The sequence below is a fragment of the Perna viridis genome, chromosome 4 (genome assembly GCF_037379345.1).
Source record: "Perna viridis isolate PV_CMFRI_1.1 ecotype Kerala chromosome 4, ASM3737934v1, whole genome shotgun sequence".
NCBI classification, from domain to species: Eukaryota; Metazoa; Mollusca; class Bivalvia; order Mytilida; family Mytilidae; genus Perna; species Perna viridis.
The window spans coordinates 46,201,209-46,224,529 of NC_142448.1; the positions used below are offsets into that span (position 1 = coordinate 46,201,209).

At 31.4% G+C, this 23,321-nt stretch overlaps 1 protein-coding gene across 3 annotated transcripts in view; it reads right to left on the reverse strand.

The window, feature by feature from the left end:
* Nucleotides 1-23,321, reverse strand: part of LOC148620285 (kinesin-like protein KIF19) — a 41,991-nt gene that overhangs the window by 6,013 nt on the left and 12,657 nt on the right. For 2 of the 3 annotated variants that reach the window (XM_088581050.1, XM_088581052.1), the window contains exons 4-16: nucleotides 20,420-20,507; nucleotides 15,026-15,162; nucleotides 12,164-12,289; nucleotides 11,663-11,942; nucleotides 11,030-11,214; nucleotides 10,216-10,372; nucleotides 9,282-9,378; nucleotides 8,628-8,705; nucleotides 7,669-7,724; nucleotides 6,868-7,055; nucleotides 4,966-5,179; nucleotides 2,686-2,727; nucleotides 659-783 (exon numbers count right to left, since the gene is read on the reverse strand). In XM_088581050.1, the coding sequence (XP_088437176.1) occupies nucleotides 659-783; nucleotides 2,686-2,727; nucleotides 4,966-5,179; nucleotides 6,868-7,055; nucleotides 7,669-7,724; nucleotides 8,628-8,705; nucleotides 9,282-9,378; nucleotides 10,216-10,372; nucleotides 11,030-11,214; nucleotides 11,663-11,942; nucleotides 12,164-12,289; nucleotides 15,026-15,162; nucleotides 20,420-20,507 (1,773 nt within the window). The remainder of the gene's footprint in view (nucleotides 1-658; nucleotides 784-2,685; nucleotides 2,728-4,965; nucleotides 5,180-6,867; nucleotides 7,056-7,668; nucleotides 7,725-8,627; nucleotides 8,706-9,281; nucleotides 9,379-10,215; nucleotides 10,373-11,029; nucleotides 11,215-11,662; nucleotides 11,943-12,163; nucleotides 12,290-15,025; nucleotides 15,163-20,419; nucleotides 20,508-23,321) is intronic. The other variant, XM_088581051.1, reaches the window with a different exon arrangement.

The following is a 23,321-nucleotide window of genomic DNA, read 5'->3' on the forward strand; positions in this document are numbered from 1 at the left end:
TATTTTTATGCAATAAATATTCGTTAGAAATTTAAATTGCTGACTTTTTTTTAAATAACATAAAAAATTCTGTACAAGAGCAGATGCCAAAACTGGCCAAAAAGCCACCATATTCAAATAATCATATCTCTTAGTGATGATTATAAAATGGAAAGACATCGGTAATAAAAATATTCTCATACTTAAGTATTTACTCTATGTAGTTGAAAAGACTTTGAACCAGAGTTATATGTACCAGTATATTTACATCTGCTTTGCTGTTGAAACTATTTATAGAATGGATGACAATCTATAATTAACACAAACATACTTTTAAAATCTGTCACCCATATAAACAGGAATTTAATATGTAACCCAGACAAAGTCTAACATACAAACCATCACATTACATTCCAAACCTACATTAATTCCCAAGAATAGTACTTCAGTTTTAGCTGATGTCAGGTTTTATAAAACACGTAAAACATGTTTTGAAAATATTTAAGAAACTGACTGGCAGAACATTCACATTAATACGTATGCCATAACTCTGTATCATGTAGCTGAATAATAAATCCTAATTTTTTTTCCAATACAGATTCCCAAATTTTAGTAAAACAAACTTTACATACAATGAGCAGGGGTAAAACAATATATACTACAAGAGAATTGTCCATACCTTGCTTCTAAATTCAGGAGTAAGATTCAGCATGGTCTCTTCACTAATCAGCATTCTATCTTCCTTTTCTATCCTGTATAACTCCAAGAGCTCCTCTAAGTCACGAGTCATTGGAATATTATGTTCTGTAAAAATTGTGGAAATGCAAAAATAATTTGGTCAAACAACTCTTTCTTATAATTAACAATAAAGATAATGGAATTTCTTCTATATCTTTAAATATTTTTACATCTTTCTTGTATGTTAAACTTCAATTTAAACAGCTTTCAAATTTTTACACACTTAAACTCTACATGCAAACTATGTTTGTAACTGCTCTAAGAAAGATTAACTCGCACATCTCCACAATACCAAAACTTTTATAATATCGATTGCCAAGATACATGTATGAGTAAAATGGAGCAATAATGTTAAGTTCAAACACTGTTTGAATGAAAAATGAGAGGATGAAATATGAATGAAAATAGGTACAGATCTATGGCAAGCAGTTTCGGATTTTTTCCATAATTTAGATATCTCGTATTTTACATGGAACGGCTTGCCATATTAAATAAGATATCTTATGTATTATATGAGATATCTAAAATATGGAATACATTTTAAAATGGCTTGCCATATAGACCTCATTATACACAACCCAGCCCATATCTGATATTCCTGAGTATATAGATATTTGAAATACATACTAATTACCAGTAGTATATGCATATAATGAAGAAATATTTTTTGGGAGGGATACATTTATGCTATTTCAAAAAACTTTTTCTTACCTAAACAGTAAAACTAGTGAATGAAATATTATTAAGAATAGGTATACTACATTTTATCAAGAATCTCAACAACAAACTTATATTCACAATTTAACCTTTTAATAAAGTTTAAAAAAAAATCAAAGAACCTCAGTGAGTGTGTTCACATACCCCACATGTCCCCATGCTGGATACAAGTACATTTGTTCATAAGAGAAATACATGTAGGAAGGCCCCAATAAAAAAGGAATTAGTCTGGTTTTTTTTCTGGTATTAGAAACGATTGCGACAAAATAAAATTAAAAAAAAGATTTTTGAAAATAATTTTTTCTTTATCTTCTAATTAAATTCTGTTACTCAGAAAAGTAGTTTCAAACTCCAGATTGTGATTTCTTTGAGTTACTTTTAATCCAAAGTAAATATCATTGTAGCCAAACACAAAGGTACACTTGACCTCTAACTTATCATGGTGAACTTATATACCAAAATTCATGTCATAATCTGCAAGCATTTAGAAAAAAAAGTCGGGAAAAAAAACCCCAGTTATTTCTGTGAATTTAGCTAAGTTCAAGGCCCATAATTTCAGTAAAAATCAACAGAGCGACACCAAACACAAACTTGTCCTGTAACTTATCATGGTGAATTTATATACTACAAATCATGTCAATATCTGCAAGCATTTAGAAAAAAGTCTGGAAAACTGTTATTTCTGTAAATTTTGCTAAATTCAAGGCCTGTAATTTTGGTAAAAATCATCAGAGCAGAATGAGTCATAAATTTTACCTGTAACTTATCATGGTGAACTTTTATACCAAAAATCATGTCAATATCTGCAAGCGTTTAGAAAAAAAGTCTGGAAAACTGAAGATGGACTGACAGACTGACGGACATTTCAATACCCTCTGCAGCTTCTTTGCATGGGGTATAATAAAGCTGATTTTAACTTAAAAATTTTCCTTCTATAAGTTACAGGTAAATTGTTGAAGAAAAAGTTGATTAATGCAATCAAAAGTTGGGAAAGAATGAAAATAAGTTTAGTGCATATTATTATAAATGTACTGATGATGTGGAATGCATATATTTTAAACATTAAAATAGTTGTAAGCTGTTGGCTAGAGCCTAGCGTTTGGACAAATCAGTGTAAGTTAAAGGTTAGTATGGTAATTTTTCAGGAAAACCGAAAGACCATGCAGAGCAGTTTGGAAGCTTATAGTAGTTTTACTGATGAAAAAAATTGGATTCAATCAAACAAAAGGACCATGCACAGCAGTTAATTACCTCCTTCAACTTCAGGGTTGGACTTTCTTAAATCAGTTATAGCTACAATACATGTTAATTAACAACTACAGACATTACATTTTAATTTTTAATATTTTGATATAAAAGTACATTTGGCTATAGAGAGAAATTTGTTCTCCTCTAGATTGAAAAATACCATGGAAGTATCAATGGGTATTAATTATATTTGTAAAAAATTGTATTGAAGGAAGTGGTAGCATAATTTTTTTTATTTCATGTAATGGGGAAATAATTTATAATTTGTTCATTTCAGGTAGTGGTGGTGCATGGTTATGTTAAGGAGTTTTCTTGTACATCTGGTTGACGTCTGATCACGCACACAATACGTGACGTTTTAAGTTGGGAAAATTTTTTTCAGAAAGTAACCAAAATCTTTGTACATAGCACACAAGAATATTTTTAGTGTTAAATGAAGTCCTCAGTTCTTTTAATATATGAAATTAACGATTGAATAAACCATCATCTTAATAAAGAAACACAACATAACAAAACTAGCAGCATTTTTTGTATCGATTTTGATGTCACAGAGAAGCTTGAAATGTCAGAGCACCTGTGGTAAACAAATGAGTCGTCATGCTTGCATTTACCGAGACATTACACTTCAATCATCGATGAATTCTGAAGTCATACATGTTATCAGTATAACAATACTCCAAGTTTGGGTAAGTTGTACTTTAAATTCTCTTTGTTTTGGTAAAAGACTGTTGTAACTATGTGCGGGACCAGCTTTGCCGGGGTTCATTCATCAGTGACCTACTAACATACATCGAGCAACTGTCATGAGTTTCAAAAATCTTCATCTGTCGAAATGTGTATGAAATGATAAGTATTTAACAACCCGGTTGCAGATTTGTAAATTAATATTAGTAAATTAATGTGAAATTGATTATTTAATTCATTTTAATCTGTGTGGCCGTACGTTGACTAACCAGTAATTTAATTGCATGACAGATATGCTAATTTGATTTTTACTGTCTTTACAGAGATATTTCCCAACTCCAAGCTTCAAACCCATACTAGACAGCAGGACAACCTTATGTAATATATCATTTTGGTATGGAATCTCAAGTTAGAATATTACCAAACTTCAACAGTTTTCAGCTGAGATTGACAAGAAATTTGACTTTTTATTTGTGAATAAATATTCCCTGGAACTTAGATGCAGGACTCAATTTTGATTCCAAGAACTGTATGTAAAGTTAACAGAAGGAAGCATTTACTTGCCATAATTCATGTGTACATTATACATGTACATTGAAATTGGATGTATTAGTGAAATACAAGTAGTTATATGTGTCCAGTGGAAAGTGCATTTGAAAAAAAAAACAGTTTTGTGTCAAATTATGTTTTAACTGCATTCCATTGCATACTTTGTTCATTTCAGGAAGTGGTGGTATAACTTGTTTATTTCATGTAGTGAATGGCATAATTTGTTTATTTCATGTAGTGGTGGTATAATTTGTTCATTTCAGGTCGTGGTGGTGGTATAACTTGTTCATTTCAGGTAGTGGTGGCATAATTTGTTCATTTCAGGAAGTGATGGTATAACTTGTTTATTTCATGTAGTAGTGGTATAATTTGTTCATTTCAGGTAGTGGTGGTATAACTTGTTTATTTCATGTAGTGGTGAATTAATTTGTTCATTTCAGGTAGTGGTGGTTTAATTTGTTTATTTCAGGTAGTGGTGTTATAATTTGTTTGTTTCAAGTAATGGGAAACAATTTGTCCATTTCAGGTAGTGGTAGTATAATTTGTTTATTTTTCAGGTAATGAGGAAATAATTTGTTCACAGTAGATGGTGGTGGTATGATTTGCTCATTTCAAGAAGTGGGTGTTTAATTTGCTCATTTTGGAAAGTGGGGGGTATAATTTGTTCATTTCATGCAGAGATCAAATTTAAGGGGAAATACTTGCTAAATTCAAATTGAAATTTATTTTTTTAGTAGAAATTATTTCCACTTGTTAAAATTGATGTAATGTTTAAATTCAAAAATGCTTGTTAAATCATTGTAATAAAAACCCATTTTTTGTGTTGTTTGCAATAACTTTACATAATAAAGATAGTAAGTGATAAATAACATACTACAGGGGTACATATTGGTCAGTTTTAGTGGCAGAGAAAGCTAGAGTTGGCTAAGTGGCTTAGGAAAGGTGATTTTCAAATTAAGCGTGAATTCTAACCATACACAGCACAAATTACCTTATCCACAAATCAGTTTTAAAATTATCTATTTTTATTAAAACAAAACATATAATTACCTTCTATTATCACTCTTTGTTTCCTAATAATTTCATCACAGAGGTTCTGATGTTGACGAAATCTTGAGATGACTATATCTTTCTTCTTAATCTGGAAATCTCTAATGAGACAAGCAGACTGTCCCTCCACCTTTTCGATCTCTAATTCATGTACTTTACACATCAGAGTTACAATTTCTGTCTGGTCTTCATCACTTATTCTTTGGGGAATTGTCTTTAACGTAAATTTATATCTTCAGTATTTACATGATTCACATTGATATTAATATACTGGAAAAACTTTCGCATACTCTTTTGCATGTCAAAAATCTTTGTTAGTTTTGTCAATGAGATAATTTGTTGGTAGTAACTTTTTTTGGGTACAAATTTACACATATTTTGAGGTCCTAATTGAAACTCTCTTGATAGAAATATTTTGAAAGGTGCATGTGTAGTTTATTTCATTTACCGGTAAAATGAATGCTGTAGTACGTTGGCTGAGATAACCCTACTCGCACCCACCTCAACGACAAAAATATGATTTACAGGTACCCTTATACCTCCCATTAACAAATATTTTTGTTGTCAAAAAATGAACTTAAGCTACTGAATTTCTGAAAATTCCACTTTCTTTGATTTTAACAGTAATTGTTACTCAAAAAAAAACATCTAAGCGCCTGAATTGATCAGATATGTTGGGTACATCATTATGTTAATTATGAATGCCTAAAATAAGAGTTTTATGGTGTTGGTACACTGTGAATGAAAATTCTGTTTGATACTGAGACCAGTTTTCTAGGGGTAGGGGTAATGTTTTTACATTTTTTGTTTGAAAGAGTAATCAAGGGAACCAAGGTTATAGCGGTAATCAAAAGAATGTAATCCAGGGACAAAGACCAGACATGGAAAACAGACATACACAACAAAGAACATAAAGTAACTAAAATCATACATACAAAGCAACAAAAGTAAATGAGCAACTCGGACTCCACTAAAAACTGGGAGCATGGACCAGGTGCACCGGTAGGGTAAGAGTCCTCTGCTTTTCTAGAAATACCCACCAAGCTGCTCATAAAAAGTCAAGTCCAGGGAAGGAAAACTATGACCCGTTGAATAAATCAGTTTTCATGGTGCTGATGGATACACCATAACGATCCACGAGTTCATGATAACGGCCATAAAACTTCTGTAGTGATGACTTCAATCTTGTAGCAACATAACTCTGTTCCAGAAGCCTTTTTGAAACTTTTTTCTTGAAAATTAGTGTTTTGTGGTTTATTCATGTAGAAAATTGATTTATCCATCGATTGATACCAAATTTTAGGTGCTTTAGATGAGCAATAACTTGCAGAGTCGAATTAATGTGACTTTTTACAGAAAAATAGAAAATCCTTTATTTTTGCATTTTTGGATAAATTCTGACTTCAAAAATCACTAAAATTCATCAAAAGAACCCCAGAAGCATTAATTGTGATAATACTAAACAGAAAATACCAAATAAGCCATTTTTTACAGATGCATAAATACTCTACAGGGTTTGACATAGAAAAATATTGAAATTTAAGTTAAGTAAATAATGATGCATTATATCAATTTGTTCATCATAACTTACTACACATTTACTCATATTTAATCCGTAAATTTGTACAAAAACTTATTACTAGTCAGAATTACAACTTATATGTATTTCCTAAGAGGGTTATTAATTATACATATTTACTGAAATTTCAGTAATTATATATAATAACTATATAGTTATACACATTTACTGTAACATATATTTCCACCCAAACTTGGTTTCTTGGTTTGTTGACCAAGACAGAATTTCAACATCCATTTTATGTTTAACTACAATCAATTAATAAATCAATTAACCAATCTCAATGAATCAATTAAAACAGGAAGTGTTCAACATTAACATACCTCTTCCAGTTTTTTTGTCTTTGATTTTGCTTGTTCCAGTTCTTTGAAGACAGTACTCCTGATCTTCTCTGTTCTGTGTTTCTCATCATAGAGAACTTTCAGTTCCTCTCTGGCTATTTTCACTTCCTCCGGATCTGAAATCTCATCAGATCCTAATCCTGCTAACTCTATTGATTTTGACATTTGTCCTAAAAATAAACAAGTACCTGGTACATAATAATATACTTTAAAATTTTACATTACACATTAGGTATCAAAGTATTGAAGAGGTAGTATCAAAATACAGTTTTTAATTGTTACACAACAGATCAAGTAAACTGTCTATAGATATTGTGATTATATATTTATGGGGATGTCAGATAATCCACCGGTTACAATGTAAAATATCTTCCTTTAATATAAAGTTAATTGATACCAGAAAAAAAAAAGATGCTTTCAAACTCCACATTGAAGCATAAGAAGACTTACAAAAAAGCAAAAACAAACAATTTGATGAAATTGACAACAACTAATCATTTGTCATTTTACATAACAAAAACTATTGATAAGTTCAGTCAGCAATCATCAGTTATCAATCTGTCAGCAGTCATCGAATATCAATCAGCCAGAAGTTATCAGCAATCAATCTGTCAGCAGACATTGGTTATCAATGCATTAGCAATTAGTCAATAATAGGTCATTGCTTAGCCAGGTAGTTGCAAGGATTGGTTCAGGAACGTTACCCATACCAAGAGGGACAGACAGACTTTTAGTCAGTTGTGGGCATGGGCATAATTCCTTCAATGTTGAGATTTATCTTACCAGAATTTTCTCCTCCTTCCTTCCTTAGTGATGACTTTGCTCTCTCTGCTTGAAACCTAAGAAAATGGACAAAAAAAAGAAATATTTGCATGTACAGTGACATAATTAAAAACATAATTAAGAAGGAGCAATAAAGGGTCTTGTTGGCCTAAAATTCTTCTGAAAATAAATCATAAAGTGTTGAATTTGGAGACTTGAACCAATCACAAATGAGAAAACACAAATAGTGCATATAATTCTTGCATTGAAAGGACAGAAAATTGTATACAGTTTACCAACATTTAGATATTGTGTTAAATTTTGTACTTTTTGGTAACTTTCTGGTCATATTTTTGGCAAGGAAATGGTGTCCACACCAAGAAACAACTTCATATTTAGTGAACATATTCATTATCACATAGTTTATTACATGTGAAAATACAAAGATGTTTCTTGGGTGTGGGTATAGTTTTCTGGTTGTAAATATATTCGAAAAAAAAAAAACAACAAAAGTTACAATTTTGAGCAGTTTTTGATAAATGACGTAAAATTGTGACACCATTGTGATGTCATTACAATGAAATAATGCCACAAAATATTATTTTTTCCATATATTTATATATTTTACAATGTTGTGAATTTTTTTTATATTATTACAAGTAAGTTGATATTGTTAGGCAATATTCATAGCTTATTGCCTCTACACATTTCAATCTTCTATATTTCTCTGCCTTACTTATGAAAGTAGTACATTAATACCATTATAGGGAAAAGATAAAAGTAATGAGAACAAAGAAATATAGTAGGACTTCAATCAAAAATGGAATCTTTCATAGTCTGACTATAATTATACTTCATACTATATGATTTTAGTTGGACTTGAAACAGAGTTCAGCTTATATACTGTCATAAAACTACTACTCTGGTACACATAACTTTGAATATGATTAAGATTTTACTAGAGTTCATTATGTACTGACTCAGTAATGATCATCTGGTTTCTGTTTGTTTCTAGGCTGATCTCCATTGTAGCATTATTTAATTCCATCAAACTTTTCCTGAAATGGAATTTAAAGAAGAAGTAGGGCTTCTTGAAACCCCTGCAAAGTTATAGGTCAAAACACTATGCACACAAAAAATAAAAAAAAGGGGGAAGAGACAAAAGTTTAGAACAGGATAAAGGGAGTTTGAGAATTGCACTATGCTAAATATCATAGCAGATTTGTGTTTTATAGTACAAATGGCAAAGTCTTGGAAAAAAATCCTTTAATCTATTCTCAAGTTTTCCACCAGGAACCCCTGGGTGGACAGACAGACAGACAGACAGACAGACAGACAGACAAAACAACACATGCCATGAAAAACTAATGTATCACATAGAACATTGCCACAACATGTAGCAGGAATATTGAATGAATGAAACAAAAATACTGCTCAATATGCAGTTTGTAGGTTTGAATAATGAAATTTCATTAGGCATAAGTTCTGTATAATTATCAATAACTACTCAATGAGAAGTCACACGCAGCAGGTTAAAATGTCTTTATTAATCATAACAAGAATGGATATGGTGAATATGTCAAAGAGACAACAACCCCTACAAGATGACTTATCAATCTAAAATTACAACATACCTTAATTCCATTTGATCTTTAAATGATATTAAAAGTTGTTCTTTCAGTTTATTCAGCTCTTCTCTAACAGAATTTCTTTTTGCTTCCAATACTTCAGCTACAAAATAATTACTTTAACTACACATATCTCTTAATAAAACTCTTAAACATGTCTGCACCACTAGAAATCTGATGTACAAAATAAGGAGTTAAGTAAAATACTACTTTCAGGTGTTGTCAAATGACCAATCTCTACAATTACTACTTAAGTAATAAATTCTTTTACAATTTCTGGTTCTGTTTTAGTTCTAATTCAATTCTTTCAAATTACATTTGGTTTAAGTCATATTCTAACAATTTCATGCACACATAAGAAAAATATGGAAATTTGGTCCCACTTTCAAGAAATATCTGATTAAGCATTTTCTATGAATGCACATACAAACTTCCAAGACTTATATTAACTACATAACTACAAAATACACTGACATCCGATCAGATTACTGAAATACTTCTTCACACAATATAACTAATAATCAATGTCAGAAATGAGACAATAATGAAAGTTTTTACTGTGAGAGGTCAAATGAAAGTCTGTTCTAACACATATGTGAACAACTTGTAACAACTATGAAATAATGACATATTCAAGGTATCTCATTGACTTGAGTGGTAGGTTATTCGGGTAAATTACAGGTACAATGTCCTTACAAAGTATAATTCTAGACCTGTTAAATGGGTAATAAGTTTATACACGTATATAAAATGAGATTACCTCCCCTAGACCATTTTTAAACCATTAGATAGGGAAGCTTTAGTGAATTGTGCTAAAGCATTTTGATTACAAAACTTCATAGGACTGAAGAAAATAAACTGATCCTTTGCAAGTTTCACAGACAGCATTTTTCAGAGAATGGTAGTATCTTGGTAGGCAGTAGCACACCTTTGTTCTCACCTTGCACGGCCTGTATAGAAGAACCAGCATGAAGACTGGAGGAAGTTGCTTTGTCGTTCAATTTAAACCGCAGTCTCTGGATCTCCTCTCGTAGCTCTTGTATGATGTTTGTATATTGTGCAATATGATAGGAGACATCTGTTACATTCCTCCTCACCTACAAAGTTTTTTAATATGTTAACAGAAATAAATGGTATAATAAAGTACCTTACTGTAGACTAAAATATGGTTCATGGTGTTAAAAACTTGACGAAACAAATGCACAATGAAGGGGGCGTAGATAGTAAGTACTTGTTGCTTTAAAGATTTATCAATGTTTTTGATTTTCTTTTCCTCCTGAAGTCTTTCAAATTGTGTATAGTAAAAAGATTTTTCAAAGTGCATTTTCCACAACTATAATGCCAAATTTTATTTAACTGGACCCACAACTTGTATAAAGAACAGAGTATTAATTACCATGTATACGGTAAAGTTTCTATTTATATTACATTGCAATTACCATAAATGATTAGCACTTCATGGGTTGCATTCATAATAAATCAAGGAAAACACTTCATTCACAGGAGGTCTCATATTTTTGCAATTTGAGTTAAGTCATCTTAATAAAGTAAGGCCATATAGATCGTTGTTAAAGCAATGATGAGTTGTCCTTTACAGATGTAATATGCTATTAATTAAAACAGTGGATTTGATGATCATTCTAACAAAGTACTTATACAGATCATCTTAAATAAAAGTCTAAGTGAATACTATGAACAGTTAGTGGGCCCTGAACATCAAATATCCCATCACTATCTTCTGGCTTAATATTTACTTTAGTTTTGATGTGTTTGGCCCTGTCTGCATACACCAGTGTATTTCTGGATTCCTCAAACTGGTTGGAAGACGGACTTATATGAGCAATCATCACTGTCTTACAGTTACCGCCCAAAGCATCCTTTAAAAGTCTCGTAAGTTTACTATCACGATAGTTAATGTACTTGTGACCATTTTTATCACCTAAAAAAATGCAAAAAGATGTACTAAGTTCAAAAGGATCACATTTTGGCAACAGCTGATTTTATATGATATAGGTAATGTGTCTTCTTAGGGGCAACATGTAAGACTTCCTGCCATAGAAAATATACAATGTAACATGTGTTTCATATTTGTGCATTTACAAAAAAAAAAAACTTTTACAGGTATTAGATATGGATCTATGATACTTAAAAATATCAATGTAGGGATTTTTTTTTTAAATTGACTTATTATGAAGTTTATCTAATCCTCTTAATTGGTACTGGTCAGTGGATAAGGCCCTCACTGAGGACCTCTGTCTGTCAGCTGCCATATTGTTAATCTGATCCCATGTCCACCCACAATCTTCCATCTAATGATGAAGTTTAAATGTTAGATATATAATCAGGGGCACACACAACATCCTAGTTAAGATCAATATTAAACTTACTTAAAGCATTGATACAGTTGCCAAGAGCCAGCAATGATCTGTTAATATGAGCACCTTCAACCATTCTCTTGCCTCTGTTGTGTGTATTAGCAGCCCTTTCTGAACCAGCCAAGTCAATCATGAACAGTTTGCCAACTCTAATCTCCTGTACAGTGTTCTTCACACGATTCTGTTGCTTTACGATAACTTGGAGGACAGCATGAGACCTGGAAGAAGTTTTGTTTGCAGCAGTTGGTTCCTGAGTTCTCTCCTTGTTACCATTGTGTAAAAGCTCCATTACCTGAAAATGATTCAGTCACAGGTACTGTGTGTTTAATAGTCTCCTTATAATATCAATGAACAACAATCAACAGGAGGAATTACCAGAAATAGTTTGTATATCTTTATTAGAAAATTATTTTTTTGTGATTTTATCCCTTGTCTAGAGTCAATACTCTTGATTTAACTTAATAATTAAAGCCTTTTCATACTTAATTTACCATGACCTTAACATTATCTTACCTCATTTGTTGACCTTGTGGTGACCTCTGATAGTCCAGCTACCTGGACACCACCTTTGGCATCTTCCCTTAGATCAAGGATACCTGCTGATGGATTTAGCAAATCTCTTATCATTTCATTGTAGATCTGAAATAATTGTAAATTAACTATAAAAAAGAGGAAAGTGTAATTATACAAAAAGTTTCTGGGCACTTAAATAGTGACCTGCACATCCATTACTGTACCACATGGGAATATTCTAGTGAAAATTGGACAATTCTTTTCACTATCATTTTTAATACAGACTGCACATGTAGACATTGAGGTAGCCAAAATGAACTCAAGAATAAAATGTCATTATTGAAGTGTGAACTGTTTAAACATTGGATTGAATCACCAGACACTCCTGACATTATTGTTGGATTTATTGCATGACATTGACCTCATGTTTCAATAAATTAGCCTTATCAATTCTATGTAAATCAAAATTATATTATTGTATATTATGATCTACATCAATGGAATGCATATACCATGCTGAAACTAGGATACGAACCCTAATCTGTACAGAGATCATAATCTTGCCATTTTAAATCTTAATGCACTTTATCATGCTAATTGTATTTTGACAACAATTTAAACTCAATTTAAGCTATTGAAATGTATTTGTAATGTTATGTCAAGATAAATTATGCCAATTGATGCCTGAGTGGTTGAAAGCCTGTTTATTTACACTAGGATAGTTGTCAAATACTTAGATTTCTACTTAATCTGGATTGTTAGTGATAAAACAGACAATAAAACAGCAATAGTAATATTCTTTATCTTGTTACATGTACTGTATATTTTTCTTAATTACAAAGCGCATTTATTGTCTCCAAAGCACTTTGAAAGCTTGTCATGCTTAACAAAATATGAACTTGATCAAATCTAATTAACATGGATTTTACACAGCCATTCTTACAAGTATTATCAGAACAGTTGATGAAAAAAAAATCCTTCTTTTCTTATTGATTTGATTAAAGTGATAATCTATTATACTACATACCAAAAGCAACTTTGTCGCCCTATGTCCACCCATGGACGAAATGGAATAAATCACCAAAAGCAACTTCAATACTATACAACCATGCACAAAATATTGTGTTTTTATACAACTATGATACATATAGTGAGACTTAAGTTGAATAAGCAGATGATTGTACATGGAGTCCAAAACTCTAACAAAATTCACCAAATCAAAATCATGGTATAGTTGGCAAATCTAGTAATACATCATTACAAATATCAAAATTACAATAATCCAAATATTATAAACAAGAGGCCCCTGGAGCCTGAATCGCTCACCTTGTTGAATTTTGCCTTTCAAAGGCAATAAATTAAACAAGAGTCCAACAATTCTGACTCAAGAAGTCTTTGGTAGGACTTGTCACAAGATCTTTTCAACAATTGAAAGTTTCTTTTAATCTATCATAGTTTTCAAGATATTGACTGAAAACTATTAAAAAATAAGTCATTTTCCCCTTTCAAGGGCAATAACTCTTACAAGGAGTCTGAAGACTTTTGTAGTCCTAATATTATGGATCATTTCAGATACTGAAACGGTTTAGGAGATATATGTAAAAAACTACTGTCTGACCCTTATGTTCTATTTTTAGTAATGGCGGCCATGTTTTTTGACGAATCAAAAATCCCCACATCAGTTCTATGCAGTATACCCCAAGGAACATTCATACCAAGTTTGGTTTCAATTGTTTAAGTAGTGTCAGAGGAGATTTTTGAAAGAAATGACATAAAAAATAGAAAAAATCATTGAAAAAGGGCAATAACTCCAACATGGCTTAAGCTTAATGGATTTAACCAAAATTTGACAACAGATAGATCTCATTATGCTGAAAACTTTTATCCATGTCAGAATTCAGCTAAACCTAACGGTTTAGGAGATATATGTGAAAAACTACTGTCTGACCCCATGTTCTATTTTTAGTAATGGCACCTTCGGCCAGGTGAGCTAAAAAATTGTAAAATTCAATATGCAGTCTAAGAGTTCTATTGCAATTGAAACAGACTGAAAATAGTACAAATCCAGTAACTCTAACAAAATTCACAGAATCAAAATGGAAGTGTAGTATGCATATTTTCACTTCATATAAACAATACACCACACCAAATACGAAAAGAATCCATTAAAACTTTTCAGAGAAGTTGCAAATTCAACAAATCCCATAACTCCTGTAAATTTGGTGACTTACTATATAACAATAATTGAACAAAATCTGTTAAGTAAGGGTAACAACAAAATTACTGAACATTAATTCAATCCATTAGCAAGTCAAGTCAAATCAGAGAAGTTGCCTGCACAAACTTATGCAAGTGTAACAGATGGAGGGACACATCCATAGACACCTGTATTTCTATGTCCTGTTTCACATTGTGGAGGGGGACAGATGATGGCACATGTTAAGTAAGGGAAACAACAAAATTACTGAACACTAATTCGATCCATAAGCAAGTCAAGACAGTTTAGAGAAGTTGCCTGGGCAGTCATGCAAGTGTGACAGACGGAGGGACGCATCCATGGATGCCTGTATTTCTAGATTTCTGTATCCTGTTTTGCATTGTGGAGGGGGACAATAAGCAGATGATGGTACATGTAAAGGAGCAGTACAAATGACATGGTATATGTAGTTGAGCAGTAGAATATACAAATGACATGGTACATGTTGAGGAGCAGTAGAATATACAAATGATATGGTACATGTAGTTGAGTGGTAGAGTATACAAATGATATGGTACATGTACAGGAGCATGTCATCCATCTTCATGAATTATTAAAATAAAATTAAGCTATGTATATTAAAACTAATACCAGTAAGATTTTACCTCCAGATATGACATGGACACTTTATACTTCATCTCATCTCGAGTTCTCTCCATTTCTATAAATAAATCATTCAGACCTCTTGCCATTATCCCAGGTTCATCATCTGTTCCCAACATTGTATAGGTCTTACCAGCACCTAAAAACAACAATAACAACCTGGTCAAAAATCATGTCAAAGGCTAAAATCATGTAGAATCAATAATATCTATCATCCTGGAACGGTTTTTGTTTACCCAACTTTGCAGTATTCAAGTTTTGCAAAATTGTGAAATACATAATTTACAGACAGAGTTTTCAACAAAAAGTAGCAACAGGTATAATACACAATCTATATTATTTTACTGTGTAAATGCTTTTTGAAAATTTGATGTTTTTTTGTGAAAATGGGTGATTCTATTTTTGCATCATGTAATTTTCATGAAACAAGAATAACCATGTACCTCTTAAGGGGTTTAACTCTTGGGGATAATTATTCACACATTTTTATTTTTGTGTCCCAACATCTACCACAAATATAGTGAGAATAGCCATATATTTAGCCAGAAGTTTATAAGAATACATGTACATTATTTGTATTACTTGTAATATTTAAAAAAAAAAAAACAATTTGCAGTCTTGTTAAACTTACAGTATTATAACTTTTACTTTACACAAAACAAAAGGAAGTGAAGTTATTCTATTATTGTCTATATTTATTAATAGTTCCACAAGAAAAGATAGACAGTATAAGGCCAACTTAAATGGTAGATTTTCAACCAACTTTCACAAAAAATATTGTACGGGTGGGAAGATTTTATTTTTTATTTCTTACCAAATATTTGCTAGCCTTATTTAAGCTATTTGGAGTATAGATATTTTCTAAATCCATAGCCACATCTGTTTCAGAAGAAACATCATTGTAGCCACCAAGAAATGAAAGATTTGTGTGTTATAGTCCCTCAATACAAGAAAAAGACATTGAAAAAAAAACATGATTTTGAAATGCCCACCCCAATGTTTTTTTTTTCATTTTTGTCAATTTCTTAAGGGCAGGAGGGGATGAAAATCTACGTTAATTAATTTTATTTGGTCTAAAAAGAAGCTGTCAAGGAGACAGCAAACTGGATATTCCTGCACAAATATGTTTGTCCTTTTAAGTTGGTTGACCAATAGTGACTCAATGATTATATATATCTTACATGCCAAGATTTGGGACACAAAAACTGTCTTAGACTATTTGTAATAGTCTTTATCATTGATATGCAATTTCTTCTAAGTTCTATTAGTTAATTCAAATTTGTTATTCCAAAACAAATGTTCCAACCCTGTTCCTGAACAATTTATGAAATTTCAAAGTTAAATCTACCACTAATGGATCAATAATTCCTAATAACATGCAATCTACATGTGCTGCTATTGTTGCATCCTAAATTCTTCATGAAAAATAAAAAAACATATTTGTAAAAAAAATAACTACATTCCAAAACATATAACTGATTTTTTTCCTTAGGAAAATCTAGTTAAAAATAGTTAGTTACATAAACAGGCATTTCCACTGATACATTATCTAAACCAATAGTTTTCACTTAGAATAGGCCTACATTATATTAGCAAACTTTCTTTTTCAGGACTAAGCAGTTTTAAAACAAGAGGCTCCCAGGAGCCTGAACCACTCACTTGGTAAAAGTCTGTCTTTCAAGGGCAATAAATTTAACAAGGAGTTGTCCAATAATTTTAACTCAAAATGACTTTGGTAGGACTTATCATAAGGATCATTTCAGCAACTCAAAGTTTCTTTCTATCTATTATAGTTTTCAAGATATTGGCTGAAAACTGAAAAAAACGTCATTTTTCATCTTTCAAGGGCAATAACTCTTAAAAGGAGTCACCTGACAACTTTGATCCTGAAGACTTTTGAAGGCCCTATAATAAGAGTCATTTCAGCAACTGAAAGAATTTGAATAAACCTAATGGCTTTGGAGATATGTGCGAAAAACTACTGTCTGACTACTATGATCTATTTTTAGTAATGGAGGCCATGCTTTTTGACGGATCGAAAATCCCCAACTCAGGTCTATGCAGGATACCTAAAAAACATTCATACCAAGTTTGATTCCTATTGGTCCAGTAGTGTCAGAGGAAAAAAATTTGGAAAGAAATCATATTAAAAATAGCAAAAAAACCTCAAAAAAGGCTGGTAACTCCAACATGGGTTAACAGATTAAAAGGAAAATTTGACCACAGATAGATCTCATCATGCTAAACACTTTTACCCACATCAAAATTTGGCTAAATCAAATGGTTGTGGAGATATATGCAAAAAACTACTGTCTGACCCCTATGTTCTATTTTATTAACAGCGGCCATGTTTTTGGACGGATCCAAAATCCCCACCACAGTTCTACACAGGATACCCAAAAGAACATTCATATCAAGTTTGGTTCCAACTGGTCAAGTAGTGTCAGAGAAGAGTTTTGAAAAATGTTAACGACAACGAACTACAATGACGACCGACGCCAAGTGATGGCAATAGCTCATGTAGCCTTTGGCCAAGTGAGCTAAAAAAGCAATGCAAACAATAGAAAATTATAATATTACTGCTTAATACAGCTCTGAGTGTCAAGTTGTTACATAAGGCAACTATCTTATTACAGATAAATTAGGAGGTGGTTATACTACTGATTTCTTAACATTCAGTGGTTTACTTTTTCCAGCTGTTCATTTGTTAATATTGACACTTACAATTTTAAATGTTTTTGGACACTATTCCAATGTGAAATAAACCTAAGACCAAGCTGGCCTACAATTAAAATAGTTGTTCAGTCAAAATTATTTTAACGCTTTTAATTGGGATTTTTAACAGATTTCTATACCTTTATCTATTGCACCATTGATTTCACTTTTGTTAATTTCAAATATTTCATTTTTTCCATCAACAAAGCTAAGAAAAAGTGAGAAATTACGCAGCATCAATTTTTTTAGAACATATAATATATATGAGAGAAAAACCATCAAAACTTAATTTGAGGAGTGGCACCTGTGAACAACTTAATTAGTCTGAATGACCTAACTTGAGGTGTGGTAGTGTGAAAGACTTAACTATTCTGAATGACTTAACTTGGGTGTAGAAGCTGTGAACAAGTTAACTTGTCTGAATGACCTAACTTGAGGTGTGGTAGCTGTGAAAGACTTAACTATTCTGAATGTATCAACTTGAAGCAAAGTAAGTGTGAGTGATTTAACTTGAGGAATGGTTATTGTGAATTACTTAACTTAAGGAGTGGCAAGTGTGAGTGACTTGAGGTGTGTGGCAAGTATGAATGACTTAACTTGGGATGTGGCAAATGTGAATGGCTTAATTTGAGGTGTGGCAAGTGTGAATGACTTAACTAGAGGTGTGACAAGCGGGAATGACCTAACTTGAAGTTGTCTGGCAACTGTGAATGACTTATCTTGAAGTGTGTGGTAAGTGTAAATGCATGGATATACTCTGAGAAAATTTTTGTTTCTTGGATGGTTCAATGTAATGTTCCTGAACATCACCACTGCATTATAGAAATAAAGTTGGATCACATATAGTTTTTTACTCTGATTATTTTGATTGATTGAATGTGGTTATATGACCAATACCAAATATTTCATGCTTTTAGTTTAATCAACCAAACAGACCTGTTTTGTACTTGGGACGAGCCAATCTATCACCTTCATGCTGTAGTCATGGCAGAGAAACAGTGACTACCAGTTTTAGTCTTTTATTGGACTTTAAATAGCATGGAATTGAAGCCAATATAGGTTGTCACTCAATTAAAACCCTTTGTGTACTAAATGCCTTAATACAAAAGTAACATTTCATGTAATATACCATAAGCTTTCTCAATCTTCTCGCCTGAATGATGAATCTGAAGTTTGCAAATGAAGCATTGCATGTTATGCAAATTTATCATTCACATTTTTCCTTTCAAAATGCAATTTTGTCTTACTGCACAAAAAGATAAAAGAAGCAAAATTGAAATTTTTTCCTTAAAGGGAAAACATTTTCTCTTATTTCCCTAAGGTCTTAATTATTCAATGCTACCACTATAGCATAGCTTAACATCAACATATACAGATGTTTAATCAATACATCTAAAGACTTTCATGATATACTGACATCAAATATTAATAATTTGCTCTCATTTAAACTAAGTTTACAATGACTTGTTAATTTCTAATATAAAAGCAATGTTTAATGAGGATTTATATTTATACATAGAATTCAAAGCATTTTCAGCTCTTAAGCTATTAACTTTATATTGGCCATTCCTGCCACCCATGACAAAATGATCATTCAACTTAATATTATTTTTTAATTCTATAGCCCACGATAAAGTATTTATATTGGCTGAGAGAATTTTGATGATGTAATTTACACAAAAAGTGGTTCATGTACTTAAAATGACCACAATTAAATAAATAAAAAAATGCTGTAGAATTACCTTTTCTCTTTGACGGCAATATTTTTTGTTTAATTTACGACAAATTTCTACCCTTGAACAAATATTTTGTTGTGCATTGCATTAGTTATGATCTATTCTAGTCTTTTAATTTCCCAAATTCTTACAGTAACCAAGCTGTCATAGTGTTGTTTTTTAGATAACTATTCATCATTTTAAAGAATTTTCTATCAATAATCACACAATTTAATTTCCTAATATCAATTATATGTCAATGTCGAAAAGACTCATTCGTAGAATTATTCAAATACCTTAAAACTTTCACAATTTAAACACAATATAAATATGTCTTGATATAAGACAGTTCAAAATGTTATAACACAGTTGTATTTACTCTCATGGTGTTTAGATTAAAATAATACTGAACATCAAATGACATGTAGCAAGTTATTTCTGTTTTACATGAGCAATCCCATTAGTTTTGGTGACGCATAGCAACTTTTGTACAAAATGCACAAACATAAAATCTATTAATGAATTTTATACATCTAAATGGTATTAAAATCATTCATATGAATAATCTTGGAAAGACTATGAAATATTGATGACAAATACTTCTAAATTTTTAAATGGTGGGTTGTAGAGACAACACCATAAAACATTAGTAATCCCAAGTGATTAAGTGGTTGTTACAAAACTTGTACTTAAGTCCTGTGAGAATTATTTAAAGATCCCAAATCTATAGCTATTTCAGTTTTCTGTTCATATTATCCACCCTCCCCCTTTTTACCCCCATTTAATCCCGAGGTCATTATCTGCAAGTGAGGAAGTTTATTCTGTTTGTGATGCTTGGTGATATACTGTTGACTGCTCTTTATGGGCCCTCTAATGAGGTTTAAAAAAAATTGAAAATGTTTTTTGTAAGAATCTCATGCCATTTTAGGAAACACACAAACAGAAAAGCGGGAGATTATCACTAACCTGTAGCACCATAAGCAAAAACTGTAGCATTATACCCGCTAATGATATTTGGCAGCAGACTTCTTGTTGTTTGTTTGTATACATCCTCCTGAAGCGGAATAAAATATATATTGGTATGTTGTTAATATACTTTTTAAAAATCTTTACATTATTCTATATATGAAAATAATGGAATAACCAAGAAAACAACATTTTTCATATTTAGTTTTATTTTGTTCAATTTTTCCAGTAGGCATTATAAAGACCCTAATATGCCTCGTCACTACATTCCACTATCATAAACTTTGACCCTAATATGCCTTGTCACTACATTCCACTATCATAAACTTTGCATCCAATTATCATGACTAAGTTTCTATATTAGTTTGGTTTCTCATCTTGTATAGATTACTGGTTTATTACTTACATCTACTGGTACCTTAACTATCCACATCAGGTATAATATGCATAATAAAGGCTTGACCCAGCTCTAGTTCATATTATTTAATATTAAGTGACTTTAAAATGTGCAAGGAATTTACTTCAGTAACACAAATGTCTTGAAAGCAGTTCAAGGAAAAGAAAATGATAGCAATAATCCATTAAAGGGAGCACTAAATGTAGATCTACAAGGTAGATGATTCTAAATAATGGTCTGTCCCTGACTAAAGCTAATTCCTTAATATTGTTAATTAGGATTCTTCCCAACACCAAATATTCATCACTTTCATCATGTTGATTGTTTGTGTTTCATTGCATATTATGATGTTTTTGAAAAGACATTAGAATGTTCATGAAAGATAGATTTTGCAGTACAATGACTTACTGGAAAAGAAATTAGATTTATGAGAATTCTCAAAGCAGTTTTTTTTTATAAATTTTTACTTGGTTAGGAGATATATTCAGTAGTCACAGCATAAGATATCAAATACTTTCTTTATATAGACCAACAATGTCAATCAATAGAAAATAAAGGTTGTTAAATGGAATTACATTATCATGGACATGCACATCAAATACCAAATAAAAATTTGGATCCTTATTGTCAATACCAAATGAGATGTTTGTTTAAGAACTCTTTAAGATTGAATCTGATACCTGCAAACAAATTCAATAAAGTCAGGTATATCCCCTTTATCAAGTGTAATATCAAGATGGCAAATAATTGGCACCAGTAAATCATAAAACCTGCTATTGTTCAGATCAATACAATTATTCTACATAGGAGGGATCTACAATGAATGCAATCATATTCAATAGACTGTTGTGAAATCTATCTTGAATCTGAAATAACAATGTTTTTCACACTGTTTTCTGAATAAATACAAAGTTGTTCCAAATGTCATCTTGGCTAATCTTTAATTAATAGCACCATTCAAATTATAGACAATTGAGGTTATTTTGGTATATAGAGGAAATAAAATTTAATGGGAGTTATTAAGTAGCAGTTTTTATAAAAATCAGACGGGAGGTGATCCATGCATGTCAAAAAACCACCTAATTCACTTTTATTTCTTGTTCAGAAACAGCTATAGACCACATAACCAGTCTTTGTTTTTTCATCTGTTTGGTTTTTCTGCATCATGAATAACTTTACCATAGGTAGTGTCTGAATTTTATGTGGACTGGTACTTAAGTGTTCTTTTATCATTCTTTTCACAAGTTCTTTTAACTAAAAAGAATTTCATACAAGAGCTGAAAATTAAAGTCTTGCATTATAAAATTTGCATAAGACTTAAGACATAATGTAAGATTAAATCAAATTTTGTATATTGATTTCCTGTACTTGCTATTCTTTCATATGCCACTTAAAGATGAGCGTGCATTATGCCAGAGTTTGCCGTAACTACACAGACTTTTTTGTATCTCGCTAGACTTCTTACAATTAGGCTTCTGGAACAGGCTTATTTTACTACAAAATTAAAGTCATCTCTACAGAAGTTTTATGGTCGTCATCATGAACTCATGGATCGTTACCGTGTATCAATCTGCACCATGAAAACTGATATTTACTTTTGTTGCTTTGTCTGTATTGTTTTGGTTATTTTATGTTCTTTGTTGTGTTTGTCTGTTTTCTGTGTCTGGTCTTTGTCCCTGGATTGCATTCTGTTGATTTCCGCTGGAATCTTGGTTCCCTTGATTACTCATGCATACCTCACTGCACTTACCATTCTAAGCAATAAAAAGCTCTGTTCTTTTCTTTTTTAAATTTATATAATGATGTATTGTTCATGTTCAAACTGATTTGACCTGAGCCTCAGCTTAAATGTGAATCAACTGAGGTACTTAAGATTGGATGTACAGAAAGAAAACAAATTTATATAAAACATAAAGCAGTGATGTGTATGTACATCATATGATAAAAGAAAAATCATGGTCATACTGCAGAAGCTTGCATACTAAATGATGTTTTAATTTACACACACACACACAAGCCAGCCCCAATAAGTCATGGGCTGCTCATATAGCAATCAAGAATCAACCACAGTTGTGGTCTCAAAGACTTTTAAGGAGGTAATATTAGAAAAATTCTTATATTCAGGCCCAAGTTCAATACTCCATGTATACAGTTGGACTTCCATAGATCATATTTTGAAAATATAACGGGTTTGCTTTATCATAAATAATATTTGGATTCAATAGAGCATTCTGAATATAATTGCCATTTGAATTATAAAAAGGGCGAAATAGGATATATTTCATTTATCTAAAATTCAATAACATTGATTCTATACAATACCTCTTGGCCTCTGTTTTTAGTAAGATTATAAAAGGCATGAAATTCTTTACAATTGTCGTTGGATTATATTTAAATATTTTCTGATTTTGTATAAAACCTACATATCTATTTGTAAGACTCAGTTTAAAATGTTTTAACTGCATATGACTTTGGTCATTGGCTGTATAAATATGGTAATCAGAA